Raw genomic sequence first — 15,428 nt, forward strand, 5'->3', positions numbered from 1 at the left:
TGGCGGGGACCCCAGAAAAGGAGCTGAGAGGCTGCTGGGCTGCTGTGGGCAGTGGAGATGCCCCGTCCCGGAAGGAACCAAGCAGAGGCTGGACAAGAGCAGGCAGGCCAGGGTCTGCATTTCAGGCTGCCTAATGCATGTGAGTTTCTGGGCCTTGATTGTGTCCCACCCCTGGGGCTCCCTGCCAGGCTGCTCCCCACGCAGATACAAAACAATTCTGGAGGTGTCTGACAAGTAGGGTCTGAGCCTCAGAGGACCTTCAACGAGCAGCAGCAGCAGTAGCAGGATGAAGAAGAGAGTCAGGAGTCCAGGGAGTGTCCTTGCACAGAAGTATGGCCTCATATGGAAACTGCAACCTTGTGCCTCGTGTGGCCCAGCCAGGTCACTCAGTCATGCACTGTCTGCTATAAGGGTCCCAGGAAGTAGTTCCTACCCCAGGCCAACTCATCCTAGGAGAATCCTCACACATACTTCCCCTCCCCAACCCCCATCAGAGAGGTTCCCCTTCTGTACAAACCAGAGCAGCCAGAGGGCAAATGCGGTGGTAAGTGAGAGCCTCTTCCTCCTTAGCATGGGGTAAGGGAGGGGCAGCTGGCCTGGCCCTGCCTCTGCATTTCTCCTGGTCTCACATACCCTCTGCCCCATCACAGGTGTTGTCTCAGGGCAGTGCTGGGGGTTCAGGAATTGGGGGGGGGGCAGCTCCAGGTAGTAGTTCCACATTCCTCCACTGAGCCTCCACACATCCAGCCTCCTCCTCTGTTCATGTCCTCCCTCCCCAGCCCACCTACCCTGGGCCCCCCAGGAGCACAGGTCCTGGGATCCCCATGTGCTGTCAGCCCTGGTCATGCAGGGGGGAGGCCCTCACTGTGTGCTGGGTCAGCTAGGCTCTGGCTGGCCTGGGTTGTCAGATGGTGGGGACAAGGGAGAGGCCTGAGGGCCTGTCATAAGTTCTCAGTGTGGCTTCTCCCCTCCCTCCTCAGCCCTACATAGTTCCACTGGAGGAAGAGTGACTTGACCACAATCCTTGGTCTAGAGCCACGGGGGGGGGAATGGACATGACCCACTGCCCTGGCCCTGAGGGTGGGGAGGGCTGGGACACCCAGTGTGCTCGGTCCATGGGTGGCACTGGGGAAGTCACCCATCTTACCTGGGTCACAGGCGTGGCACTGCAGACACTCGCTCCGGTCATTGTGGTGGGGCATGTAGGTGTCCGGGGGGCAGGGGGCACACGCGGAACAGACACGCTGCACCCAGGACCCTGCAGCTCAGAGGGTGGGCAGCTTCTCAGGGCTGCTGCCAGCTCTCAGAGCCCACCCATCAATATGCCTGGAGCCCCAAACATGTGTGACCCCTCCCCTGGGACACAAAGGCACCTGAGCTCTTTTCCTAAGGGACACACAGGTCCCAGTTTTCTTTCAGGAATGTCCTACTTACCTTGGAGAGTAGGAAAATTTCTGGAAATGTAGGGCCTTATGGGACCCATAGGCCTGTTCCTGGCACTGTCCTACTCAGAGTCTCATCCCCTGGTCATGATGGGCTGGCTGTGTCCCCAGGCCCGCCTCCTGTCAGTGTAGCTGTGAGGGTCTCGTAAGCGAAGAGTCCAAGCTATAGGGGTTGGTACCCTTGGACCCCAAGCCCTCTGCTGTCTGTACCCCCTTGGCCTGGCTTTCTGTCATTCATGGTGATGGGCATGGAGAAGACAGGGGTCCAGGGCTGGAAGGGCAGGAGTGTCCACTCATGGTCCACAGTGCTGGCCCTCAGGGGATCCCACAGGGCCGGCCCCTTCCAGGGCTGCACCTACCTGGGCTGCACTTGGGGCAGCACTGGGTGCCCACAGGGTACTCCTCCTCTGTGCATGTGGGCAGAGCAGCGGTGTGGGGTCCCAGGAGGAGGAGGTACAGCACCTGGGAGAGGGGGAACATGAAGGGGAGGAGGAGCCTGGACCACCCCGGGCCTCAGTCTCCCCCTCTGGGTAGAGGGGAAGCAGCAGCTTCTGTGGCCGGCAGTGCCCTGGGAAGGGTGACTCAGGTGAGCCCAGGAAGCTCACAGGGTGACCTGGGATGATCCCTGAAGCCTGGGACAGCGTGGGAATGTCCTTCTCCCCGCCTTCATCTCCTGCTTGATTAATGTGGAATCCTGAAAATGAGTCTCTGCCATCCCCAGGGACCTCTCCCCAGAGGGATTTTAACCAAGAGTTGCCTAAAAACTGGAAGTATCCTCATCCCACCTTGGGGGGCAAAGCACCTATCCCTGACTGAGATGTGGATGGTGAAGGCTGCAGGCAGGAAGAAGTGGCCTGGAGGGGCTGGGGTGCTCCTGCCTGTCGTTTGGATTGCAAAGGCAACAAGGTCAGCTTGGGAGAGCTGGGCAGCTTGAGATAAGGTCCCAGTGGGTGACAGCGCCAAAGGGCCAGGGAGTGGGCCTGGGAGGGAGATCTCAAGGAGCCACATGAACAGGGAAGGGGCAGGGCACAGACAGAGAAGGACAGGGGGGCTCACCAGCCTCAGAGCCTCAGTTTTGGGGGCCAGTATCCAAAGAGAAAGCCCCCATCCCCATGGAGGCGCCATGTCCCTCCTCAGGAAGCACAGAGCTTGGCCACGTTCACAGGGTCCCATGACCAGAGCGGGCCTTGGCACCAGGACTTGCTGCCATTGCTGTCCTCGGCTGAAAGAAAAAGAGAAAGAGAAAACAAAACTGCGGCAGGAGCAGAGCGGAGGGGGCTTGGGCTCCAGGCAGTTCTGCTCTCTAGTTTCCAAGTTAGAGGCTCTGAGACCTGCCACTGCCAGGGTGGGTGGTGGGATGGAAGGGAGCGACACCAGGGAAGGCAGGAGAGGGGACCCAGGGAAGTGACACAAGGACAGAAGGAGGGACTCGGCCTGCTGGGTGGGGCTGCACTGGGCATCAGGGGGCTCAGTAGGAGGCAGGGGCTGAGCTGGCAGAGCCCAAGGGGAGGGTAGAGTGGGGGGACCCACCCCACTGAGGGAGCCAGGGGACTTGACGAGCAAGTCTTGTCCTGTGTCCCATCTGCCCTTGGTGTCCTAGGGAAGGGGTGGCCCCAAGGTGCACAGGCACTCCCCACCTGCTCTGCATGCCCAGAGAGCCTCCCTGCTGCTTCCTGGTGCACCCGCGGAGGCTGCCAGCTGCGGCTGTTACAGAGAGAGTGCTGTTGGGGCTTCCTGTTTCTATTGCCAAACTGTTATGAAATGAGGTGAATCTCCTCCCACCCCAAGTAAACCCCACAACCCTCCCAGTGCACGATGTCATTCCTCCTCTCCTGCCTGAACATGGCCTGGGGCTCCATTGCTTTTCTGGCAGTTCCGTGAGGGCCAGGCCACAAGTCCAGCAGGGACCCTTAAACGCCCGTGGGGCGAAGAGGTGGGGAAAATATTTGCCATCCTCGGCACCTAGGGATGCCCTCTCCCCTGGAGGAGGACGGCAGGAACATCCAGCTGCCATCTCACTGATGTGGGAAGTGGGCTTAGATATCAGTTCGAGTCTCCCATGTGGAAGCTGCTTAGACCCATACCCCACCTGCTGTCCCCAAAAAGCTTCCCATTCCATGCTGTCCCCTCAGAGGGTGTGTACGTCAGACATTCCTGGGGTGGGAGCTCCTGCATGTCTGGTGCTTTGTAGAGGGGGGAGGAGGCTGTAGAAGCAGTTCACCACCATGCAGAGCCTAGCGGGGCATCTCAGCGCCTCCACCCTTCATGACTCCGGGACTCCCATCATATTCCATCCCATAGTTCCGTGTGAGGGGCACAGGGCCCTCTCTGGCTCCTTCCTGTTCCTGGAGCCCTGGAGGCAATTCCATGAGACTGTCCATCCAGCCAGGCCAGGCAGGACCTTCACAATCTTGTCTAGTATCCACGCCTTGATGAGGCCCCTGTTAGCTCCAAAGATGGCCCCTAGTCCCACTGAAGAACTACCCCTCCATGAAGCCAGCTGCTGGGTGCCCAACCCAGGCATGAGCTAGAGTGCTTTCCAGCCCTGACTGCCCACAGTCCTTCTGCAGGTCAGCCCCAGCCTGCTCCCAGCCCCTGATGGACTCTGTGTGGTCTGTGGGATGGGGGGGCGGGTTATGGTGGTACCAATCTGCTTTGTGCTTCTCATCTGTGGGAGGAAAGTCCCAGAGAGTGGCCCGTCCAATCGCAGCAGGCCCCAGGGACAGACCTCCCCACACACTAGAAAGGTCCCTCCCCAAAGGCTGTGGGCACTGGGACAAGGCAGGGCAGTGTAATGTCCCCAGGAGGGCTCTTACCTGGCAGAGTCACACTGAGTGGCACTAGCCAAAGACACCAATGTCCCTCAGGTCACTAACAAATTCCACCTTTGGAAAATCCTAGGAAGGAAAGCCTGGGCAGTGGGGAGGAACAGGTGGGTTTGAATTCACGCAGCTTAGGGTGGGACAGAGCTGTCCTGCTGGGCCAAAGTTTCCTCAGTGCCAGAGGCAGGTCCCTGCTGGTCACCATTGTTGGGTCCTTGAGCCCACGTCTCCAGGACCCATTATTCTGAGGCAACATGGGGGATAGGCAGGACGGGGCAAACAAGCCCCCATGAGATGCCCCCAGGAAACACTCCGTTCCCTATGGCTGCAGGGCCTGTGAGAGGGTGGGGCCATCTACTGTCTCCCAGGTTCACACATCCCCTGCCCCAGCACCCTCCTCATGCAGTGTGCTGCCTGCCCATAGAGATCATGGGAGTTCCCAGTGAAGGGGAGGAGCGCCCCTCTGTATCCTCCATTCACTTAAATCTCCAGGTAGTCTGGCAGAGACATGACTTGCAGGTACCTCTGAGGCTGGGGAGAATGGGATGGTGTTTGGGGTTCTAAGACCCCACTGCCCACAGTCCAGTCCCCTGACCCCAGCTCCCTGGGGCATTCAGCAGGGTGTGGGAGGACTGAATGATCAAGCGAGGATGATGTTTTCCTGAGCCAGGGCTTCTAACCGATCACTCCCAGCGGATAACTCTCAGGGGTCAGCTCATCACCTACCTCCCCTGGAACTCCCCTGCCTACCTCCTGTTGGGAAACCGAGGTATCTTTCCCATAGATACTCAGTGTGTCTCATCCTGAGTGGGGAGTGGCATTTAAGGGCATTGTAGGCACCCTTCCCAGTGCCAATGGGGTATGAGGCTGGATGTGGTTGGGATCCCGTATCACCACCGGGACTAAGACAGGGACTCTTGGGGGTGGCAGGTTGCATGATGATTAAGGTACTAGAATCCCACATACCTGTTTATGGTTCAAGTCTTGGATCTGGTGGCTTGCTTTTTCACTTTCCCTGTTTCTTCCTTTCTCTGTCTCTTTCTGGCGAGCATATATGCCCTGTAGAAAATTAAAAAATAAAAATAATAATTCAAAAAACAAAATGAGACCCTCATACTGAGGCTGGGCCTCTCCGCAGTCCAGCTCAGTGGCAGATGATGGGGTCCCAAGCTAGCATCTCCCAAGAGTGCTCTCTATCACCCCTGGCTGCTCTCTATGCACCTCCTTTCTGTGGCTCTAGGGTGCAGCCCACTCCCACTGGGTCACCCAACCCAACCCCTGAAGGACTGCCTGGCCAGGATCCCCAGTGAACTTGTCCTTTCTTCTTGATAGAAAGTGTTTGGGGCATGGAGAGTGAGACAGAGGTTTGGGGACCAAAGTGCTAGGACCTGGATGTGAGGATGGATGTGTAGGTCCTGGGGCCCACCCTAGGGGGTCCCCCTCCACTCTGTATGCAAGGCCAGCCTCAGAGCTCAGAGGAGAGGTCCGGCCCTTGCCCTCCCAGCTCATGGCTCACTGGGGAAGCTGGATCTAAGAGCAGATGTCCAAAGTCACATAGCCAGAGCTTGAATAGTGACCGGCACATGCCGTGGGACTCTGGAAGAGAAAAAGGAGCCTGCTGGGAGACATGGTGGGAAGGACATTTTCCGAGACACGGAGTGGGTAGAGCAGTGTCACAGAGAGGTATTTGGGGCCCACTCTTGGTGAGGCATCCCTCCCGGGATGGGATTATGCTGTGTCTGTCCTGGGAGAATGGCTGAGACCAGGCCCATCCTACGCTCAGGACGCTTTGTGCAGCGGTCAGGGTGGTGTGGGGGAACCAGAGTCTCCAAAGCTTCATGAGAAGTTCCAGAGTCACCAGGATGGGAGCTGCTGTAAAGTGAGGGCTGGAGAGGCAGGGCTGCAGGGCATGGAAGAGGGGCACGATCTAAAGCTCTCTGTCTCCAGCTGTCATGGTGTGGCTGGTGGGTGAGGGGAAAAGCTAAGACTCTATAGCCTCATATGAAGGAGTGGGGAGGGGAGTGGACCAGAGATTCAAAAGAGGGCCTGAGAAGGTTCAGAGCAGGCAGGCACTTCCCAGAGGCTGAAGTGTCTGCTGAGAAGCCCAGCCTGTCCCTCAGAGAAGAACTCAAAGACGCCCCCACCTGATCCCTCCAAGTTCCAGGCCTGGGTACCACTTATCTGAGACATCTCAGCCCTGCCGACCCCAGTGGCTCTCAGCAAGCTCCTCCCACCTCCTCCTCTGACAACCTCCTGCCCAGGGGAAAAATGTCTCTTCCCACCCTGATTAGAAGCCTTGGAGCCTGTCCAGTTTCCTGCCTCTCTCTCCCTGCAACTCACCTCTCCAGTCCCACTGGGCCAGAGATTCCTCAAACCCTTCCCTTCTAGCCAAGAAGGAGCCTCAGCTGGAGCCCGTCTTCCTCTCTGGCTCCCTCCGTCTCTGCTGTCCAGGCAGCACTGGGACCTTTCCCTGCTGCAGCTCACACCATGATCTCCCTCCCCCATGGTGCTCTGGTGCCTCTCACGGGCACTGCTCCTCCCCACCAGGGCGTGCCCCAGGATAGACACGCCCCTCCCGCTCATCTCCTGCCCTCTGGGCTCCAGACACACCACCTCCTCAGATCCCTGGTGATTCCAGCTCCTTTCCATCCCTGAAGCTTGACACACAGTGTCCTCTGCCTGGAGTACTCTTCCCCGTTGGCCCTCATGGCCCTTAGGTAAAAAAGGCAGCAATAATAACTCAGAGGGGGTTCTGTGGGGACACTCACTCTCCAATCCTTATGAATGTTAGGCTCTCTCTTTCCTTCTTTCTTTTTTCTCCAGGTTTTTGCCATAGGGTGCATGCGCTTCCTGAAGAGAGACAGAGAGAGAAAGTGAGAGGAAAGGTGAGAAATCAACCCTCAGGGGGATGTCCACACTGCAAACACTTCTTCTCCATTCTCCTCCTGGGATTATGGGTATACACATGTACTTACCAGGTATAAATTTCAGCAACCCAGGTCCAGGATTCAAACCATCGTCCGTCATGTGGGAATCCAGCACCTTAACCACCACACCACCTGCTGGCCCCAGCTCAGGCTCTCTTAACCTCACCAAGACGCTAGGTTAGTGACCTGTCAGAGCACTAAGTTCCACCAATATCCCCACCTTCCAGTGGTGATGCTGAGGCCCACAGCTGGCAACCAGGCCCAGGGCACATCCACAGCAGGAGCAAAGCAGGGCCGGGTCTATGAGGTGGGTCCAGAGGCTGAGCCACCTCGCTCATCGCCTCTGAGATCAGCTCGGGGAGAGCTCTGGGGCACTGCTACAGGACGTGGGATCCTCTTCTGCTTCGTTTGATGGACAAATAGAGCACCTGACCCAAGGAAAGAAACTCCACCCAGTGTGGAGCCACAGATCACTCCACTGCAGAAGGCTTAGGGGGCTTCAGAGACCCCAGGTTCTACAGCCTGGGAAACTTCTGCGGAGATGGGGGAAGAGAGTGTCAGTGTGGACATGTCAGTGTGGACAGAAGGAAGAGAAAATAGCTGAGCTGGTCAACACACAGCAGGGTGAGAGTGGCCTCAGACATGAAGGCTGGAGAAGAGCACTCCTAGCTTGGCACTTTCTGCAGGGCAGGGTGGGCACACAGGAAGGGACCAGCCGGACCAGGACTGGAGAGCCCCACAGACATTCGGCTGCTCTGTTGTAGAAGCTTTGGGGCTACCGTTTGGGAAGGCAATTTGGAGTTCAATATCTCAAGTTCTTAAATCACTGTACTGCTTCACCTGGAAGTCCTATTTAAAAGTTTTGTCCTACACATGTACTCCTATGAGTGTGAGAATGCATGTTTGGGAGTGCGGACACAGCCTTTAGTTGTCAGAGACTGTTGGAAGCAACCCAAGCATACATGAAAGGAAATGCTACTTCTGCTTCCAGCCATGATGGAGTCACACAGCATGGCTTTACCCTCCTGACACAAAAGCTGGATGCTGTTTTCAGGGATTTAGCAATATGGAGCTCTGAATCTCTAAGAGAAGGGAGACAAATTCTATAGCTTACACAGTCATTCCAGCTTTGTTTGAGAGTTACATTCTGGATACAGAGCAGGGATAGGGATCCAGGCTTATCATGCTAGTCATAGAGTTTTGGAGGAAGAGTTCAGGGCTGAAAAATGCTGAATTAGAGTCCCAGAAGAGGTAGAGAGAGCCAGACAGAGAAAAGGCTGCAGAAGCCTGTCTCAAGGTCACTTAAGTCTTCCCTGAATAATAATTTCCCTGAATAATAAGCCATGCACATGGTGTGTGGGGAGAATCTTATAACCCTGGAGGATGAGCCTCTACAATGCTGCATACTGAATGGCTTCCAGAACACACAGAGTTGAGACATCTGAGTTTGACCAGCCCTAGTGGAAAGTCCTTGTCAATCACTTGGCTGTCAGCAGAGACCCTGAAAAGCCAGTCCTTCATGGCGGGGCTAAACCATCTCTAGAGCAAAGGCTAACCCAGAGCTGCTTTAACAGCGCTTCAAAGCCAGCACAAAAAGATCAAACTGAATAACAAGTAACTCTGTGTCAGAGCCAACTGCAAAATCCTCTAAAGGAAGACAAAAAATAAATCAGATAGTCAAAACAGTCCAAAGACAGCATTCAATATACAATAAAAAAATTACCCATGTGCTAAGCATGAAAATGTGACCAAGAGGAAAAAAGAAAAAAACGCAGTAGGAAGGGACTGAAAAAATGACAGCAATGATTGAATTATGAACACGACCTTAAAGAACAATAAAAATGACCTTCAGTGGGCCAGCAGATGGCATGGAGTTTGGGAAGGTTGGATGCCACATGTCAACTGCAATGTTTGAGCCTTAGACCCAGTAATTTGAATATCCTGCTAGCATGTGTGCATGCCCAAAATCCTGAGAGGGGAGGGAGGGGAACGGAATGTGGTGTGGCTATCCTCTCTGCGGACGGTGGGTTGGTGGTGATGACTCATTCTCTTGCTCTCTGTCTCTCTCTGGTGAGCATACGTGTTATATAGCAAAACTAAAAATATAAATAAATAATAAGTAAAAAATAAAAATAATCTTTAGAAAAAATATAAACAAGAAGAGAAAAATACAACATATAGAACTTATAAAATCTGAAATGAAAAATATCTTGAGTAGCTGTGTTAGTTTGCTAGGGCTGCCATAACCGAGTATCAGGACTGGGGCTTACACAGTGGGAATGCATTTCTCACAGTGATGGAGACTGGAAGTTCAAGATGAAGGTTGCAGCAGGGTTGATTCCACCTGAGGCCTCTCTCCGTGGCTTGCAGATGGCCACCTTTTTTTTAGTCTCTGTATGTGTGTCCCTGATGTCTCTCCCTGTGTTCAAATTTTCTCTTCTCACAAGGGCTGCCAGTTCTTACAGAGTTCAGCCTACCTTAATGACCTCATTTAATCTCAACTGCCTATGTAAAGTCCCTGTATCACAATGTAACACCACACGGAGACACTGGGTATTTAGTTCTCTGTGTACAAATCTGGAGGGATTGCGGATGGGGGATACGATGTAGCCCATAGCATTAGGATTGACAATAGATCAGTCATATCAAATGTCAGGAAATATCTGGGAACTAGAGTATACGAAAACAAAATCCACCCAACAGAAACTGATGGGGAAGGGGCTTGTCTGAATTGGCTCTGGCTGCCATATCAAGACATCATAGATGGGGGCGCTTAAAGAACAGGTGTGTTTTTTACCTCACTATCCTGGAGGCTGGAGGTCCAAAATGAAGGTGTCAGCAGGGTTGATGTCTCCTGAGGCCTCTCTCCTTGCCTTGTAGAGCCTCATCTTCTCCCTGTGTCCTCACATGGTTGTCCTTATCTCTTCTTGTAAGGACCCCAGAGCTCACCCTAAAGTCCTCATTTAACCTTTACCTCTTTAAATAAGACCCCCTCTCCAGATATAGTCAAATTGCAGGTCAGAGCATCATCATATGAATTCAGGGGGTCACGACTCAGTCCATAGCTGTCTTGAAGCAGAATGCAGATGACCAGGGCTCAGGGCCCTTCTCCCTGCTCAGTCCTGTGCCCCCAGCACTAGAATGTACCTGTTGAACTAATACGGTCAAACAAGTCAGCCCTGATTTCTTTTACCCGGGACATATTCACCATTTTCTCAGTGCTAGAAGACACAGGAAGTCGTCTCAGGGCCGCCGCCACTGTGAGAATGTTGCCAAATGCACAGGGCCCAGTATTTCCGAGCAGCTCTCTTTTTTTCCCCTCTTAGTTTTAGGGTCTGTAGTGCAAATACTGTGGAAAGTTTCTTGAGTTCGTTTTTATTTCATCCTCGTCTATTTTAGTGTGCTTGTTGTATTTATTTGACATAACAGTTCATTAATTTGAGAAAAAAACGAAATGTATTTAATACCTGTTTTGTTTTAATAAGATAAAATTACAGAAATAATTGAGGGGTGAAAAATCCATGATTTATTTAAAGAATAAAATATATTCCCAGTAAAAAAAAATTCCATGATTAAACAAGAATAGGGCAGTCAGTTGACTTATGAGTTATGTTCGAATTCTATTTTACAGCTGGCCTCCATCCTTGCTGACTGTATCCACCTGCATAGCTGCCTGCCATCTGTCTGATCTGTCTTCTGCATCATCTATCGACCTAGTCATGTTTTCAAATTTAATTTTATTATTATTTTTTTAAATTTTTCTCACGAAAGAGTCAGAGATATATACAGAGAGAAAGCGAGAAAGTAAGCCTCCAGGTCCAGGACTCTAACTGCAGTCAGCCATGTGGGAATCCAGTAACCCTAACCACCATGCCACTTGTGGGTTCCCCATTCACGTTTAATCATGGATTTTTTTTTTTTTACTGAAGAAAATATTTTATTTAAAAATAAATAATGGATTCTTCACCCCTCAGTTATTTTTGTAATAATTTTATCTTATTAAAACGAAGCACATATTTAATACATTTTTGTAAACTATGCCTCAGATGAGGGACTGATAACCAGAGTACACAGGCAACTCAAGTGGCTTACAAAAAAGGAAAGAAAAAGATGAACCCAATTAAAAGTTGGGAAAATGAGCTGAACAAAAGTCTCTCTAAGGAAGACATATGGATAACCAAAAAGCATATTAGGAAATACTCAACATCCCTCATCACAATGAAGATGCAGATTAAAACCACAATGAGATACCACCTAACCCTTGTCAGAATGGCAAAGATGAAAAATACAAGGAATGATTGTGTTGGCAGGGTTGTAGTGAAAGGGGAACTCTCCTACCCTGTTGGTGGGAGTGTAAATTGGCCCAATCATCGTGGAAAACAACATGAAGTTTCCTCAAAAACCTACAAATAGAACTACCATGTGACCCAGCAACCCTATTCCTGGGTATCTACCCAAAGGACAGGAGAATGCTTAGTCATAAAAGCACTTGCACATCAATGTTTACTGTGGCATTATTCACGATCGCTAAAACATGGAACCAACCCAAATGTCCACGAACAGATGAATGGATTGAAAAAGTGTGGGACATATCCTGTATGGAATACTATTCAGTCATAAAAAAACAAGAAGACCCTGACATTAGGTAGAAAGTGATTGAATAGGGAAGATTTATTGCTGAGTGAAGCAAGCCAGGTTATAAAAGAAAGATATTGTATGTTTCCACTTAATATATAACCAACTGTCTGCACTCTATGGTAGAGATTGAAAGATTGGAGGACTTAAAAGCAGAGAAAATAGTTATGGACGCTGAAGACAGTATGGAAGGAGGGCGGGAGAAGGGAAGAACATAGGGAAGGAAATCAGGGAGAAAAAAATAGAGAGGCAAGACATTGGTGGGACACAGAAATGGTTTATTACCTATTGATGATAATGTGTATAGTATTCTCAACTGGACTGGTCTGGGGTGTATTTCGTGTTGGGGAAATTCTCTTTATAAACCAAATGATGTATAGCTATTAAATGTTTTTTTTTTTAAATGTAGAATAATAAAAACAAAATGAAAAACTCTGCATAACAGAAAAAGTTTTCAGCTAGCACTGGAATTCAGATATTGAAGATATACCTTTATAATGAAGTAACAGCCATGAAACAAAATGTTCAGACCTGTCAGAGCGACCACCTATTTACAAATAAGATTTGTGACCCCCTTTTTTTTTTTTGGAGAGATTTTCACTGTAGGGCGCGTGCGCTCGCCAGACAGACAGAGAGAGACAGAGAGACAGAAAGCGAGAAATCACCCCCCAGGGGGGATGGTCATGCCGCAATCCCTTCTCCTCCATTCTCCTCTCGGGATCTTGGGCACGCACGCACACGCGCCCGGCGTGAGTTTTAAGCCACCAGGTCCGGGACGTGAACCGCGGTCGACTACGTGGGAGTCCAGTGACATAGCCATTATGCTAACTGCTGGTTCCCGTGACCCTTATTTTTCATTTTTAAAGCTATTGTGGTTTACATCAGTGCCTCCAGCGAGGAGGAAGAATGATGTACTGAACCAAAGAACTGAGACCTCATGATGGGTCTTCATAAATCGGCTCTGAACAATTTAAAAAGCCAACAGATCTTCAGCATGTGCTATTCTCCAAGTCAGTAATATGGGAAGCCTTATAAAAAGGTCTTCAGTAATATTTATACCTGAAGTACCCTGGATTGGATCTAAGCTGGATATGTATTATAAGTGAATTCTATCTTACAGTAAAATACATTTAAAGTAAAATTCAACATACTTACCATAAAGCGTATATAAGTAAAGGTACTCCTTTGATGCCAAAAATGTGACGCTGCTAAAGATGTGTCCCATTCTTTCTGTGATAGTTTAATGTGGCTGATTTGCTATCCTCTCCTTAGTCCCGCAGAATTTCTTTGAGATTTTAATTTTAACATCTTAACATTGTTATCTGGCATGAGTTAGGTTTTATAAAAACATAATTATCACAAGTCACACAAAACATGAGAACTACCACTAATTTATTTAAAGGGAGATTTTTGCTATAGGGCATGTGCATCCAACCAGAGAGACAGAGAGAGACACAGAGACAGAAAGTGAGAAATCACCCCCGGGGGGGATGGCCATGTTGCAATCCCTTCTCGGGCTTTTGGGCACACACGCACACACTCCTGGTGTGAGTTTTAAGCTGCCGGATACAGGACCTGAATTGTAGTTGACTATGTGGGAGTCCACAATGTAACCATTATGCCATTTACTGGTCCCACTACCACACATTTTTGCACATCTTCAAAAAGAGTATGGCAATGGGGGGGGGGAAGGAATCAATGAGAGAGGGAAGATACTGTGTCCCCCTTAGGGGACACAGAAATGGAAGATTGTCTGTAGATGATAACGTATGGTATCTTCAACTGGACTTGTGTAAAGTGTATTCATGTTGGGTAATTCATTTTACAAACTAGTGATATACAACAATTGAATGTATAAAATAAATTAGAATAATAAAAAAAGAAAAGAGTATGAATAACAACTTCAATGTATAATGCTCCAGAGGATTTAAAGAAGCATTTTAAATGTTGGATATTACTTAGCAATGATAAATGAGAATTATTTTCTTGTTTATTTATTTTTTTGGAGAGGTTTTTTTCTATAGGGCACATGCGCTCACCAGAAAGACAGAGAGAGACAGAGAGACAGAGAGCAAGAGATCACCCCCCTGGAGGGGATGGCCGTGCCACAATCCCTTCTCCATTCTCCTCTCGGGATCTTGGGCACGCACGCATACATGCCCGGCATGAGTTTAAACCACTGGGTCTGGGACTCAAACCGCAATCGACTACATGTGAGTCCAGCGACATAGCCATTACACCAACTACTGGTCCTGGTAAATAAGAATTATTTTCTAAAGAGCTGTACCAGTGTCAACTTTAGGTAGACATAACATTAATTATTTTATGAAACATAGTCTCATTCTATATTCTCCTGACAACACGCCCAACGGAAAGCATCCAGCTATTTGCTGTTTCTTGATTGATCAGACAGTCATCCTTTAATTCCCTGATTGTCTTCCTCGGTGATTCTTGAAAACAGTTCTCTCAGTCTGAAACATTCCGTAGACCTTCCTTGGTATCCTCTAGCTCACTGATCACATGGTCTAATTTATGTGTAAGTTTCTTTGGCCTGTCCATTACACTGTAGCTGTGTTCAGAAATGAACTGGGATTGCAATTCTGCAATACGTGAGGAAGTACCAACTAGCTGGTGATTGTGATTTGTGGCTGGAAGGGTTTTGAGGGTGAAGATTTTTCTACAATGAAGTTAGTTTTTCTCTTTTCCCTGTAAGTGATATGGAGAATCAAAGATCGAAGGATAACTCCATTTGAGTTTGATATTTGGAGCTCTTCTGTCAAAATATGTCTTCTGAAAGTGTCTTGAATATAACATGACTCCTTTTATAGACTCCCAAATGCCTGCAGCGTTCACATCAAGTCTCTCCTTCCGTTTCTAATACCCGTTTTCTTTTGACATTTTTATCTGTGGGGAATACATGCAATGTCAGTCCTTTTAACTTGGAATTTAGAAAACAGTGAGATGCATGTCCAATGGCCATGGTTTTAGCAACTCCTAACAGAAAGTTAGCAGTGAAGATAGCGACTAGTCATGGAAGCGTAACAAGGGTCTACATGTTAATGGAAGTGGTCCAGGCCTTCCAATCTTAAGGCATAGACTGGCGGACTGCAGAACTACATGCTGTCTACAAGAAATTCATCCTAAATGAAAGATTCACGTAGATTAAACAGGAAACACCGATTAAGAGTGTATTAATAGCACACAAAGTGTACATCGGAAAAAGGAATGTGACCCAGTACGAAAGGGGTCACTAAACACGATGAAGGGCTCGATTGACCAAGAAGGTGCGACAATCATAATGTTGTGTTCACCTGACAGCAAAGCTTCACAGTAACTCAGGGAACACCCACAGGATCAGCAGGAGCGGTTTCTCAAAGCACAAACACAGGAAGTTTCCTAGTCCTCACTCAAGCACTGATAGAACCAGCAGACCGGTGTCCAACAAGGATGTAGAGAGCCTTGATGGCAGAGGTCAGCAGGTGTCAGGGTAGTTAAAGTGTTAGACTCCCACATTGCCGGCCATGGTTTGCGTCATGGACCTGGCAGCTTGAAAATCATGCTGAGTATGTGTGTGTGTGTGTGTGTGTGTGTGTGTGTGTGTG

At 49.8% G+C, this 15,428-nt stretch overlaps 1 protein-coding gene and 1 pseudogene across 1 annotated transcript in view; both read right to left on the minus strand.

Moving 5' to 3' along the window:
- Window positions 1–3,177, minus strand: part of LOC102487211 (tumor necrosis factor receptor superfamily member 14-like) — a 7,408-nt gene extending 4,231 nt beyond the window's left edge. Inside the window, exons 1-4 of the mRNA XM_027765425.1 lie at window positions 3,080–3,177; window positions 2,499–2,664; window positions 1,802–1,904; window positions 1,148–1,258 (exon numbers count right to left, since the gene is read on the minus strand). Coding sequence (XP_027621226.1) covers window positions 1,148–1,258; window positions 1,802–1,904; window positions 2,499–2,664; window positions 3,080–3,090 — 391 coding nt within the window. The 5' untranslated portion in view covers window positions 3,091–3,177. The remainder of the gene's footprint in view (window positions 1–1,147; window positions 1,259–1,801; window positions 1,905–2,498; window positions 2,665–3,079) is intronic.
- Window positions 3,178–14,149: 10,972 nt separating this feature from the next.
- LOC102499119 (THAP domain-containing protein 6 pseudogene) lies at window positions 14,150–14,853 on the minus strand (annotated as a pseudogene).
- Window positions 14,854–15,428: the final 575 nt, after the last annotated feature.

Source organism: Tupaia chinensis, unplaced genomic scaffold, assembly GCF_000334495.1.
Source record: "Tupaia chinensis unplaced genomic scaffold, TupChi_1.0 Scaffold138365_1, whole genome shotgun sequence".
Taxonomy (NCBI): domain Eukaryota; kingdom Metazoa; phylum Chordata; class Mammalia; order Scandentia; family Tupaiidae; genus Tupaia; species Tupaia belangeri.